This window comes from Glandiceps talaboti, chromosome 3 (genome assembly GCF_964340395.1).
Source record: "Glandiceps talaboti chromosome 3, keGlaTala1.1, whole genome shotgun sequence".
NCBI classification, from domain to species: Eukaryota; Metazoa; Hemichordata; class Enteropneusta; family Spengelidae; genus Glandiceps; species Glandiceps talaboti.
The window spans coordinates 13,326,668-13,351,792 of record NC_135551.1 but is presented as its reverse complement, the minus strand read 5'-3'; the positions used below and the strand labels follow the sequence as shown (position 1 = coordinate 13,351,792).

Sequence of the window (25,125 nt, the reverse complement as noted above, 5' to 3'; positions counted from 1 at the left end):
ATACCGATAAAGAAGGCTGTGCTCGTAACATGTTGTGATACTCCTTTGGGCTATCGTTTGGTGAAACAGTTGGATGGACTGGTCACTGTATTCGCAGGAACTAACAAGCCAGGTAATTCCATCATATATATTCTTGCATCGAAAACCAAGTAAACAAATGCATTGAAAGACGTAGCTGGCTAGAAAAAAATGACAAAACAGATATAAGTAGAAGTGAGAGAGTTAGATATTCTACTAAAGATCACGTAAACAGACGGGCGTGTAGAGACAACTGGCCGAACGTGCGGACATACAAAAAATTAAACTTGTAACCATGGTAACTAAAGTTGGGGGACGAAAATGAAGTGCATCTGTGTGGAATAAAATCGTTGTAGAACGATGACTAATAGGTTTCCCGTAGTAATTGAATATTTTAGTACACCAAATTTCATTTGCCATTTCAAGGTGAAGCAAATTATAAGTTATCGATCATGGCAAATGAATTGACATTCTACCAAATGAACTTGGGGCAGGTCTAGTATGGGTTTTTAGAATAGATTACACTGAATTCTGGGCATAATGTTATAAAACCAGAAATAAAAAGACTTGCCAACACAATAAGTCAAGATAATTTTCTCATAAATAGCTGTCGCGGGCACCTTGGAATCTTTTTCTACAAAATTTGGCAATAATTGTGTCATCTGAATGATTGAATGGATGGATGGATGGATGTTGATTTTATTTTCTGAAAAAAATATTCAACACAGTTAATTACAACTATTTGGGATAATATAAGTTGGGATAAAATTACATTCCGAACAAATATCCAAACCGAACACTACCTATGTATTATAAATGGTAACATGAACAAGACATATGATATTTTGTAAGACCTGTGACATTTAGTTTCTAGTTTATCTGTACAGTTTTCTTTTACTCCAATTTAAAACCGCGTCTTGTCGGAATATAAGATTACATCCCTGTGGTAGTCACGACGCTTTTGTTGAGTCGAATTTAATACCATGGCAACATGTCTGTTTCATCTTTCCCTATAGAGTAGATGAACCATATACAATGTCTATATGTCTGTTTCACATATCCCTATAGAGTAGATGCACCTAGCAACAATGTCTATATGTCTGTTTCATCTTTCCCTATAGAGTATATGTACCATAGCAACACTGTTTATATGTCCGTTTCATATATCCCTATAGAGTAGCTGTACCATAGCAACACTGTCTATATGTCTGTTTCAACTTTCCCTATAGAGTATGTACCATAGCAACACTGTATATATGTCCGTTTCATATATCCCTGTAGATTGTGAATATATAAAGAAAATACAGAAAGAATGTACAACACGAGTTGTAATTATGCCGCTTGATGTCACGTCTGATAAATCTGTAACCATGGCAATTGAAAACATTGAAGAATATTTGGAGAAGGCTAACCATGGTAAGTACATGTACAGCTTAACATTATGTTTGACTTGAGTAGTGCAGCAGTGTAAGGTAGATAATAGATGACTGCATTGATGTGGTGGAGTGGGGGAGTGGGGGGAGTGGCAAGAATGTCTTTGCTGTCTTCATGATTGATTGATTGATTGAGTGAGTGACTGATTCTATGTCACTTTAGAAAGAGTTATTAAAGGCTTTGAGATTATTTGGATGATTATTAGTTAGTTGTTGGTTGTTAATTAGTTAAATAGTCAGTCAGTCAGTCAGTTGGTTAAATAGTTTCATTTAGTCAGTTCGTATATTTGAGTTAATGAGTGAGTGAGTGAGTGAGTGAGTGGGTGAGTGAGTGAGTTGTTGTTGTTGTTGTTGTTGTTGTTGTTGTTGTTGTTGTTTCTTTATTCCTCCTCAAAGAGAAGAGTTACAACTCAGTTCACATATATACAAAAACAAAATAATGAATAAATAAGTACAGAGTGCATGACTTCATTAGTCAGTTAAACGATAAACTTAAGGATTTTATCTTGAATATTTCCTATTTGTTCGGTTGCTGAAATTTATACTATCTTCTAAAAAAATGACAGTAAGAAATACGAGTGTGACAAGACATCATAATCCTATCAAAAGTCTAAGCATGTGCCTGTAAGCTTATAGACTGTATCTTGAAATATTTCCCATTCGTCTGGTTGCTGAAAGTGTTTTTCGCTATCTTCTAAAATACTGATAGCAAAATCAACTTCATTTAAGTTGTACAGCAAAGTTAACGTTCATATTATCAAACATAGTTGACCAGAAAATATCTCTTTGTACAGCCGTATTACGACATGAAGTCAATAAATGAGTTAGATAATCTCCAACGAGCTCTTGGCATTTAGAACATCCAGTTTGTCCTAAAATGGCTAGGATTTTCATTATTTTGTAAACTATTGGCCTGTAATGAGGAAACTTACGTGATTGCAAATATAGACGAAACGGTACAAGGCTCTGATGTAATTGAGAGAAAAGTAATAATTCGTCTCTACTATCTAATCTCTGTCTCCAAAGATTGTACTCGTCAGTCAGTCAGTTGGTTAAATAGTTTCATTTTGTCCGTTCGTATATTTGAGTTAATGAGTGAGTGAGTGAGTGAGTGAGTGAGTCAGTCAGTCAGTCAGTCAGTCAGCCTCATGCAGTCAATCAGTCAGTCAGTCAGTCAGTCAGTCAGTCAGTCAGTCAGTCAGTCAGTCAATCAATCAATCAATCAATCAATCAATCAATCAATCAATCAATCAATCAATCAATCAATCAATCAATCAATCAATCAATCAATCAATCAATCAATCGATCGATCAATCAATCAATCAGTTCGTCAGTTGTTTGTTGTATGCATGTTGGCACGAATGGTTTGTTGAATGAATGGGTTAATGTACTACCTTTGCACAGGATTGAATGATGGTTTGTGGATTTGAGTTGACTATATCCCCGCCGGCATGTATGGATCGCATATATCACACAAAGTACTTGTTATCTAACCTTATAGATATAAATGAATATCATTTGACTTTCCTTTCCATTACATTATCTCATTTAATGCACAATGTACTACATTCAACAGACTTCTGGGGAATTATCAATAACACCATGGCAACGTCTAGAGGGGAAGTGGAGTGGGTTCCTGTGGAGACATTCCAAAGACTAGCGGAAATCAATCTCTATGGTATGGTACGAATCACCAAGGCATGTCTACCGTGGATACGACGTAATAGAGGTGAGAGACGTCAACAAAGAGACTACTTAACGTAAACAGCATGAAATCTGAACTATTGAACTGATAATACATTTGGGGGTCATCCCGGTCATGACAGAATCAACATACTGTAATGATATACAGTACTTTAAGTTGTATTGCATCCGGTATCGACAGTGTCTCAATACAGTGTGCATAATGATAACGCAATTGACAATGTTTTAACTGGAACAAGTTTAATCATTTGTTTGTTAGTTGTTTGTTTGTTGTTATCAATGTCATTCAACTGTAACTCTGATATTTTTTTATCTTAAATCAGTGTTCTTCAAAAGTGATCTGTCTATGTAAAGCTGTTGTTGTTAAAACACAAAGTCGTTTGTATACATTCAGTGTTCATAATCGTAGAATAACGTTTTAATTTTTATCAGTCAAGTGCGCCCTCTCGAACTCCTCATTCTGTCACGCTCCTCTTTGACTTCGTAGTGGGTGTACTCGTTTACGGGACTAATAACCGTGCGAGTACATGACGTTCTTTTCATATTTGATTCATTGCATTGCTGTAGCCACTCTCATTAATTTTATTTGTTTTAGTTACAATGAAATATTTACATATTTATAATATTCATTCGATAGGCACAGTGGTGTTAATTTATTCATTATTGCTTGTATTTCAGGTCGAATAATTAATGTCACTGATACACGTGGTCGATGGACGGTACCCGGGTGTGCTGCCTATGCCATGACAAGATACGGAGTGGAAAGTTTCTCTGACGCCTTGCGATATGAGATGCAACAATGGGGTGTCAAGGTATGAAATGACAGACATAATTCAAGTGCATGCATGCCAGATTGGCATGTACAGACAGACAGACAGACAGACAGACAGACAGACAGACAGACAGATAGACAGATCGATAGACAGACAGACAGACAGACATACAGACAGACAGACAGACAGACAGACACAGGCGGACAGGCGGGAGGACATACATACATACATACATACATACATACATACATACATACATACATACATACATACATACATACATACATACATAGACAGACAGACAGACAGACAGACAGACACAGACAGACAGACAGACAGACAACTGACTGACTGTTCTATTCTATTCGATAGATAAATTTTTTTTTAATGTGGTTGATGGTACAACCAACTTAATACACTATATATAATACATCAAACAGAATTGTACACATTGACATGTCACATACATGTCTAAATTAATATTTATGTAGCGTAATTCTGCTAACTCTATGCTAAAAAGAAGTCTAATCGAATTAGCATTTAAAATTACGAAATGATATGCCAAACACTGAATTACTTTGTATATATCGTTATAGGTGTCCGTCGTCGAAATTTGCAAGAAATTTGAGGGCGTCTGCGATGTGATTGACAACAAGAACTTATGGGATGAATTAGATAAGAAAGCACAGAGGCATTATGGGAAGTCGTACTACGACGACTGCATTGCATCATGGGATGAGGATCTCAAAGGTGGTGACAAACACATTGGAATTATTGTACGGAAAACTCTTGACGCAGTTTGGTCCAGGATTCCTCGTGACAGATACGTCATTGGTAGTCTGTCTGACCAAGTGAAGACGTTTATGTACACTAGTTTGCCTTCGTTTATTACTGATGGACCCATTAAGGAGAGTTATTCCTCTAAAGTCACACCCACTGTCTTACATTGAAATAGTTAGAATTAGGACATGACACTAAACAGGTTGTCCTAGACAAAACCGTTAGATTAAAAAACAAAACAAAAAAACGTGTTATTGGAATTTTGATTGGCAATACATATCCATTCCTTTTTTGCATGTTATGCTGCTATTGTAACCGTATCAGATTTTCTAAATAGACATATCATAGTGATGAAAATTTCTACACACAGAGTTAAAAAAATTCTTGGAAGCGAATCCCAAATTTTCAAAAACAAAATGTTTTGACTTTAACTAGGAATTATCATTACTACGAATGAACTCAAAGTTCATGAATATTCATTCTCAAAAATCTTGTTTTATTCTTATTTCCTTTCTTAAAGTGGCCATATGGGTGATACATAGTGTATTTATTTTGGATTTATTTTTAACTCATAAAATAACTATTGTTTTTTTATACCTGGAAAAACAATGTCAAACATGATGTTTGTAACTCAAAAAATTGCAAAACATTAGAAAATGTTTAAAATAGTTGTTATTGTACTTACAGTAATATATTTCTTACATACTTTTCAGTTTTTTGTAATTTATTTGAGTTCCAAACACAGACTTGGCCAATGTTAGTTTACATTGTATTTTTTTCAAGTAGGAAAACATAGCAGAGTTGTCGTAAGAATTAATTGAAAATCCAAAATAAATACCGATTTGTCATCCATATGTGCACTTTAAGGCTTGTGTTTTTATATGGTATGCACCTCCAAAGTAGTTCTCACTCATTCATGCACAGAGCGTGTATTGATCGTTCGTTTTCGAAGATGTTCTACTTGTATTGTTTGGTGTCACACTTTTTTCTTGTTTCAATATCTCATAAAATGTTCACAACTATATTGACTTTACAGAACACTTTTTTATTCTCATCAAAATGTTAACACAACATTGAAAATATTTGTTAATTAATTTGTTTAAAGCTGTCACAACAAATGTAGAAAACAAATAAACGACTGTTTAATATGTTCAGATATGATTTATTGTAAACCTGGCAATTGCAACAAAATGACAGTGATTGCAATTACAATATTCAATATTTTGCCAGTAAGTTACTTTACACAGTATGTACGTGGAACATTTGGAAAGAAAACTAAATTTAAATAATAAATATCGTAATACTTTTAAAACTTAAAATGGCTGGCCCTGTGCTCCAAATCACATCTTGTCTGAATTGAGGGATTTTGATGGGGGGGGGGGACAACTGGAAGCCAGCACCAGTTTATTTATGGTTCAATGTTTGAGGCTTCAGTTACCCCTACACACCTGGAAAGATGATTAACCCTTTACACACCTTTTAGATGATTGACCCCGTGTAAGTTGCATGTCATCCCCGTGTAAGTTGCATGTCATCCCCGTGTAAGTTGCATGTCATCCCCGTGTAAGTTGCATGTCATCCCCGTGTAAGTTGCATGTTGTAATACACAGGTAATTTAATCACTAAACGAGGAATTTCTACAGGGCTTTACAATGTGGTGTTGGTGAATATTACAAAGATAAATTGATTCTAACCAGTTATATAAGAAACACTTTACATGTATATAGTACGAGTACGAAAGACAAAAGATTGCATAGTTTGGCCACTGGTGGTGCTGTTTGAAGCTATCATTCGTAAAGTATGTGAGGGTCCAATAGCATTGTTTTATAGAATTTATACACCAAATTTCATTTCATTCAATATTCTTGAGATTCGTGATACAGACAGCTGACGGATGAATGAATGGATGGATGCAATCAAACAGACACATGTACAGAGACGGATGGATGGCAAACAAACAAACAAACAAACAAATAAACAGATGGAGGGAGGCAAACTGAGACATATGGATCAAAACAAACAAACAAACAGACAGACAGACATACAGACAGATTGATGCAAACAGGCAGACAATTGGATGCAAACAGACAGACAGACGGGTGGATGCAAACAAAGAAACAGACAGACAGATATATAGGTTTACAGACAGACAGATGCCCAGTATATCTTGAGCTGCCCCTTCTGGAGCTTAAACAAGTAGCAGTGTGTGCAGCTTCAATATCAAGTATTGATATTCACAAACAATACATCATGAATATAATAAATACACGAGACCATAGTAGGCATATAATGCTATTTATTTAATATTATATAAGCATAAAGAAGTGAAAGTGTTTATTGATAAAAACTTTAAACTTGCACATGACATAAAAGAGATATTTCATAACTTACATAACTTTATTTCAAGGAGTTGTAACTTAAAATCAATTTCAGATCATAAATTTTATACTATTTAATATTCTGGTCAAAGGTCACAATTATGAATTAAATAGATATGAATGCGAAACATTAGAATTCATTGAAAATTGCTGGCATGTACAAATTCTTAAAGAAATTGATGATGTGCAGTTGATGTAGAAATGAATTGTATTTATGACAATGATGCATTCACGGCTTGATTTAAAGTAGAATGTGCCGGCAAAATAAATTCTTTAAATGTTTGCCGTTACTACGTTCAAGAAAACTCCAACCTATTCGCAATTTAAATCAATATAAAAAAATCTGGTGTAACCATACACATTTTTTGAAATAGAGGTCAAAATTATATCCAAATTTAGTCATTTTAGAATCTAATATGGGCGCTGAATACTGTGTTAACTTTCTGGTCCAATGAAAGATTGCCTATTTCCTTGAAAACTACAGAATCCCAAATTTCTTTACTATTATTTCAAAAACAATCAGGAACATGTTTCCATATGACAGAGTTTGAAGAGCTTTGGTTTTTTTCAGGTTACTTTACAAAGGCATAGGCTGAGTTTACATATGTTTATTTTACTTACTGAGAAGCATACCTAACAATTATTTGCTTTTGGTACAACTCAGACCTTTTCTTAGGTAAATGTATATATACACTAAATGATTCAACTAATAATATAGTATACATATACTATAACATTGAAAAAAAACCATCAACTATGCTGACTAGCGATAGAGCAGTAGATAATTTTGAATGTCATCTGAAACTTCATATTATGGAAGTATTTTCAACAGAGTAAAACAGCTTATAAACTCACTTTATGTCTCTTAAAAATTAAAGTGTATGATATGAAAGTTGGTTGAAACACTTTTTTTGGAATGCAATATGCCATATTCAGGTTATTAGAAAGATTAAACATTTTACAGTTGGTCATTAGGAGCACTGTTTGCTACTCGATTTTTGGCTGGAAGTGAGGGCCAGTATAGTGGAGTATGGTAGTATAAATACAGCAGATGTGTTGTTCTTGCTATACTGTTTTGCTAGCAACTACAAGTAATCAAAACATGCCTAATCACACTACTCTAATGCTCTTTGAAGAACACACTTGAGTTCTTCTAAACACCTTCTGGTGCTGCCACACCATCAATGGCCATTACCAAATTACAGCCCCCCACTTTATCAAATCTTGGGTGCCAGGTCTTACAATCTTTGTATGCGAAGTGACTAGATTTTTGGTAACCGAAATTTGAAATGGCATATTGCATGTATTATATGGAGTTGTAGGCTGCTGTTGAATTCCTTTTTTTAAACATATACATGTATACGCATCATCTTGAAGTTCAGCAGAAAATGAAATATTGAATTTCATACGTGTATTTTAATTGATGTGATTGTCAATGTTACATTGCACAAAGTATGTGATATGCAGAGATCGATGAATAGGTAATGACTTGTGCTTACACCACAAGACCACAGCCAGCAAACCTCAAACTAAGTTGGAACAAATTTTTCAACTGAGACATGTTCTTTAAAGGACTTCAACTTAATTCGAATTCTCATTTGAACTGAAATAGATGCTTGCCAACTAGTTGCGTCATAAATAATGAAATCATTAGATCTCTTTGCTGGTGGTAGGACTTCCATTCCACACATTATATATGTATTACAATAAGCATGTGTGAGTAGGTAGATCATCTTGTTCTATTTTGAACTGCTCACTGCATGAAAAGGTGTCATTTCTGGTTCTGTATACATAATGCTTACACAACAGAATTGCAGTGAATACAGAATTTCTACAATTCTGTCGAGTGACTGTCATGTTAACGGAACTGGAAACGCCACCCTTTCATGCAGTACATGGCTTACATGAGGTAAAATTACCTTTTGCTGCCATATTACATCGTCACTCAATATTGCATTGGATGGAATGCCATGACAACAAGGTTTTAGTACAAATGGTTGTGAGAAAAATTTGGACAGGAAAGATTATGACAAGTACTAATACACAAAATAACAACTACTACTACAACAAGATGAAAATCTTCTAGAAGTACTGTCATCAGACATAAGTATATGATTTGATATGTTAGAAGAGTTTAAATGAATAAATCTTAAATATACATATAATAATCTCATCTGGAAAGAAAAGGTTAAGTATAACTCCAGCTTGTATGAAGACATGGCAAGATGTACTGTAACAAAACAGAAGACAATAGAAAAGTTAAATTTAACAAAAGGGAAAAATTATATAAATTAATATGTTGTGTAGTTTGTAACTTAACTGATGCAAATACATGTATGCATATAAGAGGCACTAGTCACGTTCTAGTTTCCCTAGGGCACTATTCATGTGGCATGGAAGTCTTACCAGGGATTTGCTTCGACTATAGAAAGAATGTGTGTGAGAATGTAATGTTATAAAACAGTTATTGCTTTATGGCCTTATTTGGGCACGAGTAGATGTCGTATTACCTCTCATGCAGTGATGTAGCAATAATTTCAGGCATGGGAAATAGCTGCTTCTTAACAGCCCTTGTGGGTAATAGATGCCTAGTAGTGCCTTCAAAGTCAAGCAATGAGTGTATACAATTGATATGCTGTGGAGCCTGTAACTAATAACTGATGCAGTACTACAGTACTGTATACTATGAGAGGTTTACAAATGATACAAACCTTTCCTGAAATATTTAAGTCAACAAACCAAGAAACAAACCAACCAACCAACCAACCAACCAACTCACCCACCCACCTACCCACCAATCAATCAATCAATCAATCAATCAATCAATCAATCAATCACTAATCAAATCAATCAACACAGAGGTGCATAAATATACATTGCTATCTAAAATTACGATCTATGACATACCTGCTTGAAGGATGACTGATTAGTCTTCTAACTTTCTCTTAGGTTTCTTAGGGTTTCTGGATCTACTCTTTGCCTTGCATAGAGGGCAGATTGGTGCATTACGGTGGATTTGTTGATGACAAGATAAGCAAGACTGTAAGATAATGTCATAACATAACTTATTACATATATATGTACCAGTGATTACTTTTATCAGTGTGTACAGATACTAGTGATATTTGTACTGTAGCACAACACCAAAATCATAATGGCATACCTGTATGCAAATGATATGCAAATGAGGGTGCAATCATTTTTTATACATGAAAGTGTGTGATTGCACAGTATCAATTTTATGGAAATTTGCTTTCTCCGATAAACATATGTAATAATAACAAAACCCCATTCTGCATGAGTGCGAGTGTGGGTCCTTAGGGATATTTGCACTCATGCTTGCAACTTGTTTTCTGCTGCACTCACTCACTATGCTCAGTACGGCTGCAAGCATGTGTAAAATCCCCTGAGAAAGCCACATCTGCACTCGTGCGTCATGGGGGTTCTGTCATGTAATCATATCCGTGGTACATTTAAAAGATATATTATTTGTCATCAATTTTCATTTACTCTACTATAAACTCAATCACAATGTTCTATATGTTACAATACACGTCAATGTCAGTGACATTGTCACCGCTTTTGCTATGCTAGAGTCAAAATGTTGTGAATTGCAATCATTATTTTCCCTGTCTTTCTTTGGACACTCAGGTATACTTATAGACTCTACTGTTTCTCTTCTTTAGCTTGAAAATACTTGCAGGTAAGGGTTTTGTCACAATTCATCTTTAACTCATAGTGACAAGTCCCCTTAGGTTACTGATATTTTAAATGACTGTAAGTTGTATCTAATTGTCAAAAAATAGACGGCAAGATGTGTTATGTTGTTCAGCAACTATCAGGCTTCTAAAACATGTTGGTAGCGTAGCATGAATGCCATATCTTACAGACTAGTCAACATATGTTTACCTTCATAGGTGGAGGTTGTTGTCTAAAACCTGATGGTTGTTGTCTTTCAGGGGCAGCTCTGTTGACTCTAGTGACTTGTATTTGTTGTGTAGCTGTAGCAGTAGGTGTAGTCATGGGTGGTTGGATAGCAGACTCTGCAGGCTGGTCATCACTTTGATAGTTAGATCTCTGTCTCTCAAAATAACTACAGTGAAAAGCAGAACTGTTTGGTCATGTTGCTTGTTTGTTTGTTTGTTTGTTTGATTGTTTATCTATCTGTCTGTCTGACTGACTGACTGACTGACAGTGTGTGTATTTGTATGTTTGGTTGTGTATACATGTACATGTATGAGAGAAGGATCTTGGTGTATATATATGTGTTTGACTGGTTTTGTTTATTTGTTTGAGTGTATGTATGTATGTATGTATATATGTATGTATGTATGTATGTATGTATGTATGTATGTATGTATGTCTGCATGTATGTATGTATGTATGTATGTATGTATGTGTGTGTGTGTGTGTGTGTGTGTGTGTGTGTGTGTGTGTGTGTGTGTGTGTGTGTGTGTGTGTGTGTGGAAGCAAGGAAGTATTTAAAGTTATAACCAGCACATTTTTTCCTTTGTTTGATAAAAATTTAATAATTATGTACTTCATGGGTAAAATAGTCAATTTCTTGCTATCACTTTAATATGTACTAATAATGAATAATGTACTGTGTTTATCATTTTACCCTTGTTAGTATAGTAGACAACTGTGTATATTTACAGTTATTACTCTTAAAATTGGAACAAAAGTTGCAAAACATGCTATACTTTCTAAATCTTCCTTGCAGTGCATCGCATTTGCACTTGAAGAATGATACAGATTAACATAGATGCAACAATTTATGCCAACAAAATTCTACAAAATGAACTTCATAATGCATGAAAACACTACATCACTGACACAAATTTCAAATTAATCCTAGAATGACTGTTACAGTTAGTAGATACACATATAAATTAACCCAAGTTTGTTTGATTCTAGGAGTAAATTTGCAATTGGCTAACCCTTCTGAGAACATCATAATTACATCAATCAAGATACTTACTCAGGTGTTAACTTCACACCTTCTTCGTATAACTCTGGTAACTTCTCTAAGCCTAGACTGGCTCTCATGTTATCTATGTGTTGTTTTAATGGTTGAAATTCATCATGTAATCTTCTAGCACAATCTAGTGATCGGTTTCTCTCTGTCTCTGACTGTTTTATTGTCGTTTCCATCTACAAATACACAAAAATAAAACATACATGAAATTCAGATTTGCTTCTGAATCGGTAAATTCAAATGAGTTTCCACACTTTGATTTCAAATTTCACATATCTAGCACAATCTAGTGGATCAGTTTTCTCTATGCCGCTGACTGTTTTATAGTTGTTTGAATCTACGAATACACTTAGATACATGTATAGCATTGTCCTCTGTAGCTATATTATGAGATTTCTTTGTGTCTCTGATTGTTTTATCGTGTCCATGAAATAATCAACAGAAGTCTAATAAGCACTACAGTGTATCAGGATAGTTGTGACATGTCCATACCAGGGGGTATATAAAGTTTTCATGTACTACTTTCGTAAGATGTTCATCCTAGACTTACATCCAGACTTGTATACTACTGTGGATTAATGGCAATGAAAGAAATTGTTGCAAAGTGTTTAGTGACTCCTAGGATACAGTAATATTACAAAATTATGCATTAATGTTTTAAAATATGATGTGTGCTGCTTTAATTATGATATTCATTCAATTTCTAGACATGAAGCCAGACCTAAGCATTTGTGTACTTCAGGAAATGAAAGCAAATTGTTGCACAGGACTGTAGTGGTTCCTAGGATACAATATACCATAACAATTCAATACATGCATTGATATTAATGTAGATTGTACATATTAATCAGATAATCAAATTTCATAATGTTTTTGCAACTATAATCCTTTGATCATGTCTTTGAAATTATGACAATTATTGTGTCTTGTAATAACATGTACATGTATGTATGTATGTATGTATGTATGTATGTATGTATGTATGTATGTATGTATGTGTGTGTTTGTATGTATGCGCATCATGTATGTATGTATGTATGTATGTATGTATGTATGTATGTATGTATGTATGTGTATGTGTATGTAAGTATGTATGTATGTATACATAAAAGACTGAAAGCAAGACAATCTATATAAACATACTAACATTATGCATTTATCATTTTTCCGTTTATATGATATGTATTGCTTTAATTCCAATATTCATTCAATTTCTAAACTTGCAGGCAGACTTTTTATCTGCATGTGTGTACTCCAGGAAATGAAAGCAAGGAGTCGAACGGTTCCTAGGATACCATATAACATTTATATTTTCAATTGAGAACACATAACTAAATTATCAATTTCCTGTACAAGTACAGCATTGTAGAAATGTATTTATTTAACAATTTTATAGATACACATGTAGAAACTAGTTTCTTTGGAAACCAATGAACAAAAAGGGAACATTTTTTGATAAGGATTCATGACATAACCAAGCCATATAATTATTTAATTACATTATAAAATATGTAACTTGCTTTGAAATTCAATAGGCCTGCCATTGTGTGCTGAAAATCTGAGATTTATGTACTTCATTGAAAGCTGGTAATGGCTTTCTTTTGTATGATTTCAATTACAGATATTGGAGTACAATTATTTAGATTGTGCTACATTTTTAGAGGTCCAATTCAAAAAAGGGTTAGAATATAGTGTAAAAGTTACATGTAAAAATAGTGGCCTGGCTGAGCTTAGAAAAAGTTGGTCCAAACAAGAGAATGATCCTATTTACAAATTATAATCCTTGTGGCTCTACTGATAGATAAAACACTGATATGAGAACCTAAGACTGAATCCCTGGCCTTTAAGAAAGACCGCCTAAGCTCTATACAGTAGCTACATATTATTAGTTATGTAGTATTTTTTTCTGTTCATATTCATATGTTTCTTGTATTATACCACACTCCCTAGGATAATGTAAGTAGTCTAAAAGTAAATAAAGATTAATTGATTGAAATTAGCAGTAGCTTACATACGGTAATTTTTCAATGACATTTGTAAAGTTATAGCTTTGAACGATGTACATTAGGACTTTCCAAAATGAGAGAAGTTCATCATTACTGAAAAAAATACAATATTTATAACCTGGACAACCTTACCTAAGACCAAGTCCATTTCAAGGCACTTCAGGTCCTTTCATGAAAGACAAGACTAACAGGAGAGCAACATACTCCAAGCTCTTAAAACTGAAACATTTAATACTGAAGTTAGCATTGCGGTATTTGACAAATCTTACCAGATTGATATCAGCATGTATAAGTCGTAACTCTTCAACATGTGCCATTTTTTCCTGCATCAGTAATTCCATTTCTTTCTTGTACTCTTTCAGCATGTCTTCTTCTTTCTCAGTGTCTTCAAACTGGTCTAATAACTGGTTCTTTAACTCTTCAAGTTGCAGCATTTTGGACCTGGTAGAAATTATCACATAGAAAAAGATTTGATTCAAATGGAATGTTTTGATTTCAATGACCACTTATAAATCACATAATACATTTCATTCATTTAAGCAAAATGTACCTTTTGAAAAAGGGGAACATTTAATTTATGCATACAAAAACAACAATAACAGTAAGTTTGCATCACTTGCTGTAAGCAGCAAAGTACAATGTTGTAGTAGTGAGCAAAACTCACAAAATACTATTCCAAACCGTCACTTGCAAGAGTACAATTTATATGCCCCTGTGGTATAATGTGTACTATTGGCTGCAATTACAAGTTACATGTTTCTGTGGTATTTGAGCATAATTCATAAGATGATATGTATCTGTGGCATAAAGAGCATCGTTTGCTAGAAGATCCATTCCCAGCCATCATCCATACCATACGATTATATGCCCCTATTGTATAATGAGTATAATTAGATGCAAGTTTACATGCCCCTGTGGTATAATAAGCAGCATTCACTCTAAGTGGAAAAGTATAATGTCAAACCATCATCTGAAAGATTATACATCCCTGTGAGATAATGGGTAGTACTCATAAGAATACATTCCCCTGTGGTATAAGGAGCATCATTTGATGTAAGTACCCCTAGTAGAAGTGCAATGTCCAACACATATACATGTATATAGTATATGGCACCATTAAATCCCAAAGGTATAGTAAACATTTAAAGGTTGTTAGTATAACCCCATAATAGCATTTGACTGATCAATTTTTCTCTCAGTAGATGTGATCTATGATTGAGGGGTCATCTTTTCCATTATCATCGCATTTTATCTCTAAATCTAGGTTTTCATCAGATAACATAAAGATTTGACGAGATCTGCTTGTATTTCAGGAAGGGCGATCAGGTTAAGCCAGGCCTATATACCTATTTTTATGTGTTTTTTCATGTTATTTCAAGCCATAAAAAGCGAGTTTGTCATATCCTGTCCTTGTATAATCTATAACTACATTGCACAGGTAGACATGTACTTTTTACATTATATATGTGATTCTTTCAATGATAGTAATTCAAGTCAACAAATTTTGAAATTTAATGCACATTTTATTGGAATTTTGATTACATGTTCCATATCACAATCCTACTTAGTACTTTATCAAATGCCACATACATTAAAATAGTTACAAATGTATAAGATACAATCTGGCGGATATACATCCAGAATTATTTACTCAGCCAAGCCATAAAACCCCATAGCATATATATGTCCTTGGTTTCCCACCAGACCAGCAGAACTGTGACTTAGTTACACTTGAGACAGTTAATGAGCAATTAACAGTATGGTAGACTGACACATTCAGCCAGTAGACAGGCTACACATCAGACCTTGCTACACCCAATCCAAATGCCTTGCTGTGGGTCAATAGACACCCACTGCAAATCTTGCAGTACATGTACAATAATTGCATATGATGTTATTTCTGCATTTGACATGAATGTTTCCTGATTCATCCCTTACATAATATTATACATGTATATTATTTATATACAGTATATACAGCATGTCCCCCACATCAATACAGTAGTGCTAAATGCAACACGAGCAGCTTTTAGAAGCAAGTTTTAAACAATGTTGTACCATAGGCTAAAGTGAGCAATATAATTAATACTCCAGTACTATGACATGAATGTACACTTTGAAACTTGTTTGAAGTATTCACTCCACCGTAAAATACAGACATATGGGTGTGGAAGCAATTAGAATATCAACCATGACTGGATTGTGAAGTCTGTATAGGCTATATACATATAAAGCAACACCCACAACTGCATTTTACACCCTACTCAAATACTAGTAAGGCCCAGAATTAGCATCAGGGAACAGCCATGATTCTATACTACACGTATGCCGATAACTATGACAACTGCATAGTCACAGGTAACACTGAGTTATGGTTATGGATATAGATAGTATCTCTCAATAAACATCAGATAAAATGCAACTTGTGTGTTGCCATGGTAAACATATTCATCATTTGTGTTTATAGGTAGTGCCACAGCCAAGTTGGCACCTTGATATATTCTCTTGGTAGTACTAGTAGTCTACCAAGTCTCCATTTATTTCACATCCACTGGCAGTCTGTACAGGTCTTAGTATGAAACACTGCTAATTTCATGCCAATTTTTTTTTTAGAGATATTTAACAAGGGTAATTACAGCTATTTGACAAGAAATATCACAGTTTTTCATAAATGATGCTATTATATATTGTCAAATTACTTATATATATCTACTGAATTGTGACTAAATATTGGTTATGGTTTAGATTGGAAATTGCTGCATTACTATCTTAATCCTAATACAAATTATAAATTAAAATACTGTTTTAACAATTATAACAAGAAAGTTTAACTACATGTACTACATATGTAGCTGGAATATAATATAATCATGAAAATTTTGTGAAGTCTCGCCAGAAATAGTGGATGCAGAAACTGACATCAACTTAAAAGGACAATGCAAAACTGTTCTTCCAATCTGTAATGACAGTATATCCCATGGGAAGAAACCAATAACACAGAGATCATTTGGAAAACTCATAACTACCTGAACTAGACACTCACAACTTAAAAAAATAAAACAAAAATTAAAAATCTACCTACATTTTGTACCCAACCTATTCTAAACTTGAGTGTAATTGGAACCAAACTATTTTTTTTATTAGGCCTAACATTTAATTCTGTACGTTCTGAATTTGGCAAAACAAAATAGTCACCCTCTTTTGCTAAAACTAGTAATTACTCTCTTTTGACAGTGTACAAATAATACACCTTTGGGAGAAGAATATTGGTAAGTACTCCAAGAAACATTACAGAATGATTTGATTTTTTTTGTAATTTGAGTCTACACCTTTTAGATATATTAATGTAGTTTAAAACTTTTCAATTTCCAACACACACAGTTTTTAGGAAACTGTGTCTGAAGCTTTCGTCCTTTCACTCAGGACATCATCAGCAAACTGAAAGATATTAGACACAGCTCTCTCAAAACTGTTTGTGTTGGAAATTGCGAAGTTTGTACTACATTAATATGGCTAATACAACACACTTCAACTTGCAATTTTTTTTAGATACTTTCAGTGTGAACAAGATACACAAAACAAAACATTGCCATTGTAAATCATGTTACAGAAATACAAATAAATCATTTTGAGCAGGAGATCATGTCTATTCACAGACTTTAAACAAAGTTAAACATAATTACAGAATACCAGCTCAAAGTTTCATTCCACACCTCCAATAAGTAGATAGATTTATTTGTGTGTGTCCAACAGGTCAAGTAGTTGGCAATTTTTATCAATGGTAAAATCAATATGCTTGATAGGCATTTCTGAGTTACCTGTTTGTCATTAAAATATTTTACCTGCAAAGCTTAGCTGCTTGATCACATTAAAGAAGGAATTACAAACTAAAATCTGGGCAAACAATGCAGCATTAGGCTATTAAATTGGACCATGTTTGCAGCAGTATACACACCTTATTACAATTTGCCATTCACAGGTGTTCAATTAATTGGATTTACGCGTTCACACCTCTTAATTAAGAAACAAAGGGATATCTATTGGTCCCGACACCTGTGAACGGTCTCTGATAGAATCACGAATCATGACAGCAAACGAAAATGCTGTTTTCTATTTCCACGACTCTGACGACCACACAGTTGCTGGGTGTAAAACCAAAGCTAATCCGCCTGTATTCGAGTATATATGTTAACTGCTAAAATATTTTTAGTGGCACGAAATTTCGTACGTTCAGACAGGTGTGCTGCGCGGAATTGGATTTCAAGCAGTATTTTCAGCTATATATTCTACTTACAGAAAAATCAGCGGCTCAGACACGATCCCATTTAAGCCGAGAAACGTCCACTACATATTTTAGTTTCGTAGCATACTATGACCGAACGTACTACTAAACGACAGACTGCATGCAAGAGTCAGATATGATGATTCAATTCAATGAAACCCTTTGTTCTCACACAAACGTTTTTCTGGACTGAAATCAACACGGCGATATTAAAATCTGTGATTGTTAAACTTCCTTTGCCTCAATTCGACAATGCCTCATCGATCAAAAAATAACAATTTCACACTTTACCTGATGTCTTTCAAACTTTCGAGTCGAGACAACATCACGACGTCTTCTTCATGCGCCGCCATTTTGAAAGTTGGTAAACAAACAAAAGAGCAATCTGGGATAGTCCGATAGGACTCGTCTATTATTGTTATAGGGGTGTTTTGGGGTATCACTGTTAAACAAAAAGATAGAGAGAGAGAGAGAGAGAGAGAGAGAGAGAGAGAGAGAGAGAGAGAGAGAGAGAGAGAGAGAGAGAGAGAGAGAGAGAGAGAGAGAGAGAGAGAGAGTGTGTGTGTGTGTGTGTATGTGTTGGGTAGGGGTGTGGTTGTTCTGATAAAGACCACAAAGCAACGATTTAAAGCCTCAGTGTAACCAAGGTTACATGTGTTCATTCATGTAATAAGATTTGTATTTAGCAATGAAATATTACCAATATACTACTATCTGCATATGTAAGTAACATTGCATATGTGATGTTTTCTTGGGGCTGGGGAGGGGCATTTCTTTAATAGCAGACTTCACAAGTTATTAGGTGTGACAAAACACATTGTGTGGATCCAATTACGCTCAATTTTAGGATAGATGTGGTAGGTAGATCTTTTATTTTATTTTATGTATTTTTTTCATATGCGAGTGTCAAGTTCAGGTAATCATGTTTTCATATTGTTTTCCATATGGTGTCTGTGTTATTGGTTTCTTCCTATCAGATGTACAGCCATTACAGATTGGAAGAACAGTTTTATATTGTCTTTTTAAGTTGATGTCAGATTCCGCATCCACTATTTCTTGTGAGACTTCACCATTTCTGTGATTTTTATTATTTTTCTTTAAAATGTGTATAAAAAATAGGGTCGGTGTGAAAAACTAGGTGGGCGGGTCTGGTAAACGGTACCAAACATTTTTTTTGTATGCCTCAGCTGGGTTAAACTTTGAACTGTTCATTAATCTAACAGGTGGTTGAATATTGAGAGAGGGAGGGACACTCTCATAGAAGAAGCTTACCAGCGTTTAGAACTCTCTATTACATTGCTTCTAAGATGGTTGATCAACTATCAAGAAGTTATCACACAAACTGAAATGACACTCACAGTAGGGTCACATATCCAAGAGCATATTTTTTTCTCAAATGGCAACACATTGAATGTACCACATTCAGATCTTGAATGAGGGATGACCACATCTAACAAATTAATCAAAGTACTGCTATCGCCCACTATACAATCTACCACATGTAATAATTATTATATACATGTAATTGCAGTATCCGTGACTGTGTAACTGTTTTACTGTTGTTATAGGACACTACTAATGAATTATAATGAAACAACTTTACAACTCAGCATTTCAGAACAAGCGACATAACAAATGTGTTCAAATAATGCAACCAAGTGATAATTGTTTGATTGTATTCACTGTGTCCTTTATTGAATGCTGCATATTTGTTTGTTTGTTTGTTTGTTTGTTTGTTTGGGAATCCAATATATATCAAATACTTATGTCATATTGGATTTGCAATTTCTAGTTCTGCATTGGCAAGCCCTTCTGTATTTTTCTTAACGGCATCTTTCTTGTTATCACCTGTGTCTTTGCCGGATACAGCAGTAGTAAGACTTTCATATGTACTCTCTGTATCTGCTCTGACCAAAGCAGCGTAAGGACTCGTTCTGGGGACATCATAATATGATCTTGGAGGTATCGTTCCAACTGTTTCATAAAGTGGAAACATGTCTGTCTTGGGCGAGTACTCCTCTGTCTTCTTCAGCCGCCGCTTTTTTCTCAGTCGAGAGAAAATGATAATTAATATTACGACAAAAGCTATAAGAGCAAACATTCCGATCACAAGAGATGACAAAATGATCCAAAATTCAATTTCGTCTTCTGAGGAATTTCCTTGTGAACCTGTAGTGTGTTTATGTGTGACGCCTATTGTTTGTGCTGTATTATCACTTTCCCGAGTTTGTGTTTCAGGTACAGGTTCGCTGTTAGTGGCTGTTGGTGATGTCACCACGTCACGTTGTATTGAAGGACTAGGTTTACTAGTTTTCCTTAATGTGACAACATTTGTGGTGGTTAATAATTCACTCTCTGTAGTTGTTGACTCATCATAATCCACTGTAGTTATTGCTGACCTAGAAGGCACAGTGGTTGTTTGCACCGTAGATGTTACTAGTGATGACGGTGTGTCGAGTGAAGAAACAGTGGTTGTTTCTACCATAGAAGTCACTGTAGTCACCGTTGATCTTGAAGTCATGATATATGAAGTAGTGGCCGCTCTTCTATCTTCTGTTAGAGTCATTGTTGCAGTTTCTGACCAATGGTAGACGCCATTTTCAAACTTCACACCACATCTGTAAACGCCAGTGTCGTTTAATGTGAAATTACTGATGGTAAGATTATACTCTCCTGTAGCATTATCCCATTGTACGTAAAGGCGATTTCTATCATACTGACCTAACATAAAGTGATCATATGTAATATCAATTTCATCTTTTTGCCAAATCACATGAGCTCCAGAAGGCATGTCATTTACACGGCACGGTAACTGAACAGTCTCACCTTCAACTACAGAGGTATCACTCGGTTGTTCATTAAAGTTGACTGGTACTGTCAGCTGAGCTTCATTCGACCAGATGTAAGAATCGGTGGATTCATTGTGGGCACCACATTTATACAACCCATTGTCGTCAAGAACTACTCGTGTAAAAGTGATATTGTACTCTCCTTGGTTACGATCAATATCTATTAACACACGTAGAGTGTTGTCTCCAGGCCGATTAGTAACAAATTCATCAAAAGCATAAATTGTGTTGTCCATATACCATACAAGTGTCTGGTTAGCTTCTACACTATCAAAAGTACAAATAAGTGTTACATCTTCACCAACGTCGACAGTGACATCGCTTGGATGGCGTACAATCCTTTGCTGACTCACACCGGACAGGAAGAATGGAATAACCAGGAATATCGTAAGAGTTTTTAAGTAGTACGTAGTGATCAAACTTGCAGACGACATTATGGCTTTGATTTGTCGAGGATATGGTGATTGTAGTCAATCAATATATACTGTAGCAGTGCACAACGCCAGAAGGGTACACAAATGCCAATATCGCTGTACGTAGGCCTTACCAGGGCCTTATAGCTGTAGACTCTCTCCAAGTTTACCAGTGAATTGGTTGTAGCACACTGCTAATTCCCATCTATATACATGTATACTGCAAACACAATGCATATATCCGACATATTACCGTCTCTGTATATACAAGAGTGAACGTTCACCCAAATATGCGACGTGGTAAGGAAACACCCATACTTATGACGCAGTTACAAACAACCCAAGCCTGATACTGTAAAACTGCAATGTACGTTGGACACTTGAAGCAGTATGACCCATGATCACCTCATAAAAATAACAAAGACCACGAGGGGTAACGCTATTACTCGAGGACACACTTGACACCTTAAAAACTTCGTTTGAATATAAACGAATATCAGTGTTAATAATTTGATATAATAATCAATATTTCATCAATACTACATACAGAAAATGAAAGAACAAACGTACAGTGACGAAAAACGTACGTGACATTCAGCATTTGGAGACGTGAGACAAAGCTTATCAGCTGTATTTCTTAGAAAATATTTGTTTTGTGCCATTTGTGACTCAGAAAGGTTGTTTAGCCTCATTAGTCCCATTCAAGGTAACATATCAATGTAACGTCCACCGATACTGTCAGATGGACTCTAACCGTTTTGGCTGCAGTGGGATGTAGGGTCGGTGGCAGGGATGGGATGCCAACCTCACAAAAAGTTAGACAATACGTCAAAGAAATTAAACTTGTGACCTTTCCCATTTTCTGAATTTTGGACCTCCCAGCCTCCGAGAACGGAATGTAAAAAAAATGGCACCCCTAATCCCCCAACTATCATGACCTTGTAATTACTGAAGGCTCCCTAGCGGTACTGCCTACTGTTTCGTGAATTCGTAGATTAAAGTTGAAAGTACGAATAACATATACACGTGAGAGCAAACACATATACAGATCTCTCTCTCTCTCTCTCTCTCTCTCTCTCTCTCTCTCTCTCTCTCTCTCTCTCTCTCTCTCTCTCTCTCTCTCTCTCTCTCTCTCTCTCTCTCTCTCTCTCTCTCTCTCTCTCTCTCTCTCTCTGTCATACATACATACATACATACATACATACATACATACATACATACATTTACACATGTAACAGCAAGAAATTTCGTACAAAATCATTAATGAAATAGCATTTTAAAATAAACTCGACCTTTTTGGGTGCTGGTCTTTTCGGGTCCTGACCGATTCGGTACCACCTTTTTGTTACCCTGGACGATTCGGGACCAGTACCCTGGTCGTTTCGGGACCACTACAAACATCATTAGAGTTTGATTTTTCTTATCTCTTTCGTTCATTGTTGTAAAGCACAACCAAGTTTCTACATTTTCATAACATCTGTACAATTAAAAGCAAGTATTATAATGTATAACAAGTAGAAATGTATACATTTGAGCACAGCCTATCCCCCCCCCACCCTTATTACGTGGCCGACTGTGTTAAAGTTAAAATTAATTTATTTTCCATTAAATATTCAAAAACGCTGTACATACAATTGAAACAGCCATTGATAGATGCGAATCTATGTGGGGGGAGTAAATGTATCTGAGTTTAGAATACTTTACTAAGTGTTCACAGCGTCATCAATAAAGAATTTAGCAAATAAAAAAACAAGTACTGCCTTGCGCAAAAATTATGCTGTGCGTGTCAACTCATTATGCTAATGAAAACATGATAGATCTGCCGCCAAAAACAAAAGCTAATGCGGCAAACACAAAAAGTACGAATCGTTGTCAAGTAAGGGGTCATTATGTGGGCTTGCCTAGATCATCTGAAAAAACAAAACTGTACACAACTAAACATTTCTAAGTAGAAACATGAAAACAGTCACATAGTGCCGAATCATAGCGTTGCCTTGTCAAGTACAGGGATCGTGGTACTGAATCGACCAGGGTAACGATATCATCGTAGTTTTCGCTGCGTAGATCATCTGAAAAATACAAAACTGAACACAACTAAAATGTTCTAAGTAGAAACTTGGTTGTGCTTTAGAACAATGAACGAAAGAGATAAGAAAAATAAAACTCTAATGATGTTTGTTGTGGTACCGAAACGACCAGGGTAGTGGTCCCGAATCGTCCAGGGTAACAAAAAAAGTGGTACCGAATAGACCAGGGCCGAATCAGGCTGGTCCCGAATTGTCTAGAAAGCGACCTTTTAGTGTACAAGTGCTTGAAGAAATAGTCACTGGAGCAGGTTGTCAAAACTTTATTATTCCCACGGTGACTGCAAATGTCACGCGATTTATTACAAATATGGCGCCCCTTCTTCTCCTCCTATGCTAGAGTGTTATGCACACGATCGATGACATTGACTGCATGGTGTTCACATATTCATCTGTCCATTTCACTTGATTCATCATAGTGAACACATGAACAGGCCAATTTCAAGGGCTCCACAAACATAAAACATAATTATTGGTATTCTAACAAAGTATGTAGAATTGTGGTAGAAAAGTAGAAAAACAACAAGCTTTTCATAGTTACCAAGATCATAGATCCTGCACAATGTACACTAGCACAACGCCAAGTTCTGATTGCACTTCATTGGCTTCATACACAAATACACCCACAAGCTCTTTACATTGCTTGGTCACGCGTCACCAGGCTTTAAACCGGAGAAAGTCGTCTCCAGCAAGTAGGGCTCTGGTCTCCATGAAGACGTGCATGTGAATATTTTCAGACTAAACTGTTACTAAGAGTCCGACACCGCATACCTACCTATGTGATGCCCATCTTGCCAGGTATCAAAGGAGTTGGTACATACGTACTTCATTCACGGTCTTCTTTCCAACCAACACAGTTTAAAACGAATCTGTCCGTCCATCGATGATCAAATTCCCCCGCAAACACAAAACCGAAGCGAGGATGTCTAAAATGAACTCGCCTGTCGATTTTGTCCAAGTGGGGGCCATCCAAACCTGACCGTCACCGCTTAGCACTCGTAAGAGTGACTGCACGGCCGCTTATGACAGTCAGGTCCTTCAAGCCGATTGGGGTTTTGGTTTTCCCCTGGTTAAAGTTTGCACCCTAACCAGAGAGAGGGTTTTGGTTGAGACGTTAGAAAACGTCTCAGAACCGAAGTATTACCGACGTATTCGTTCTTGTCTTTTCAGATACATCGTTGAAGTAAGCGAGTGAGCGCCAGCCATCCAAACACCTTGGACCGTTCCGTACGGTACCATAGTGTTCAGGTACACAGCAAGCAACTGACGATTACGTCGTCACCCACCGTATTTATAGACCTGGCAACGTACAAAAATAGCTTTCTTCAGGAATTCTATTGTGTGAAAATTGCTGACCAAGCACCGTCAGCACATTTTGAGCGCCCTCAACATTGAACACCCAGAAAGATGTTTTCTGAACACTTTGT

At 35.6% G+C, this 25,125-nt stretch overlaps 2 protein-coding genes across 2 annotated transcripts; one reads left to right on the top strand and one right to left on the bottom strand.

Moving 5' to 3' along the window:
* The first annotated feature begins 3,131 nt into the window (after positions 1-3,131).
* On the top strand, positions 3,132-4,878 carry LOC144433062 (D-beta-hydroxybutyrate dehydrogenase, mitochondrial-like). The gene is made up of 3 exons (XM_078121373.1): positions 3,132-3,180; positions 3,834-3,967; positions 4,525-4,878. The coding sequence occupies exons 1-3, from the start codon at positions 3,132-3,134 to the stop codon at positions 4,876-4,878; spliced, it is 537 nt and encodes a 178-aa protein (XP_077977499.1).
* A 2,884-nt stretch (positions 4,879-7,762) lies between these two features.
* LOC144432812 (zinc finger C4H2 domain-containing protein-like) lies at positions 7,763-18,705 on the bottom strand. Its single transcript, XM_078121093.1, has 6 exons — positions 18,644-18,705; positions 14,340-14,511; positions 12,068-12,240; positions 10,996-11,179; positions 9,994-10,126; positions 7,763-9,316 (listed from the first exon to the last, which is right to left on the bottom strand). The coding sequence occupies exons 1-5, from the start codon at positions 18,703-18,705 to the stop codon at positions 10,013-10,015; spliced, it is 705 nt and encodes a 234-aa protein (XP_077977219.1). The 3' UTR covers positions 7,763-9,316; positions 9,994-10,012.
* Between the last annotated feature and the right edge of the window lie 6,420 nt (positions 18,706-25,125).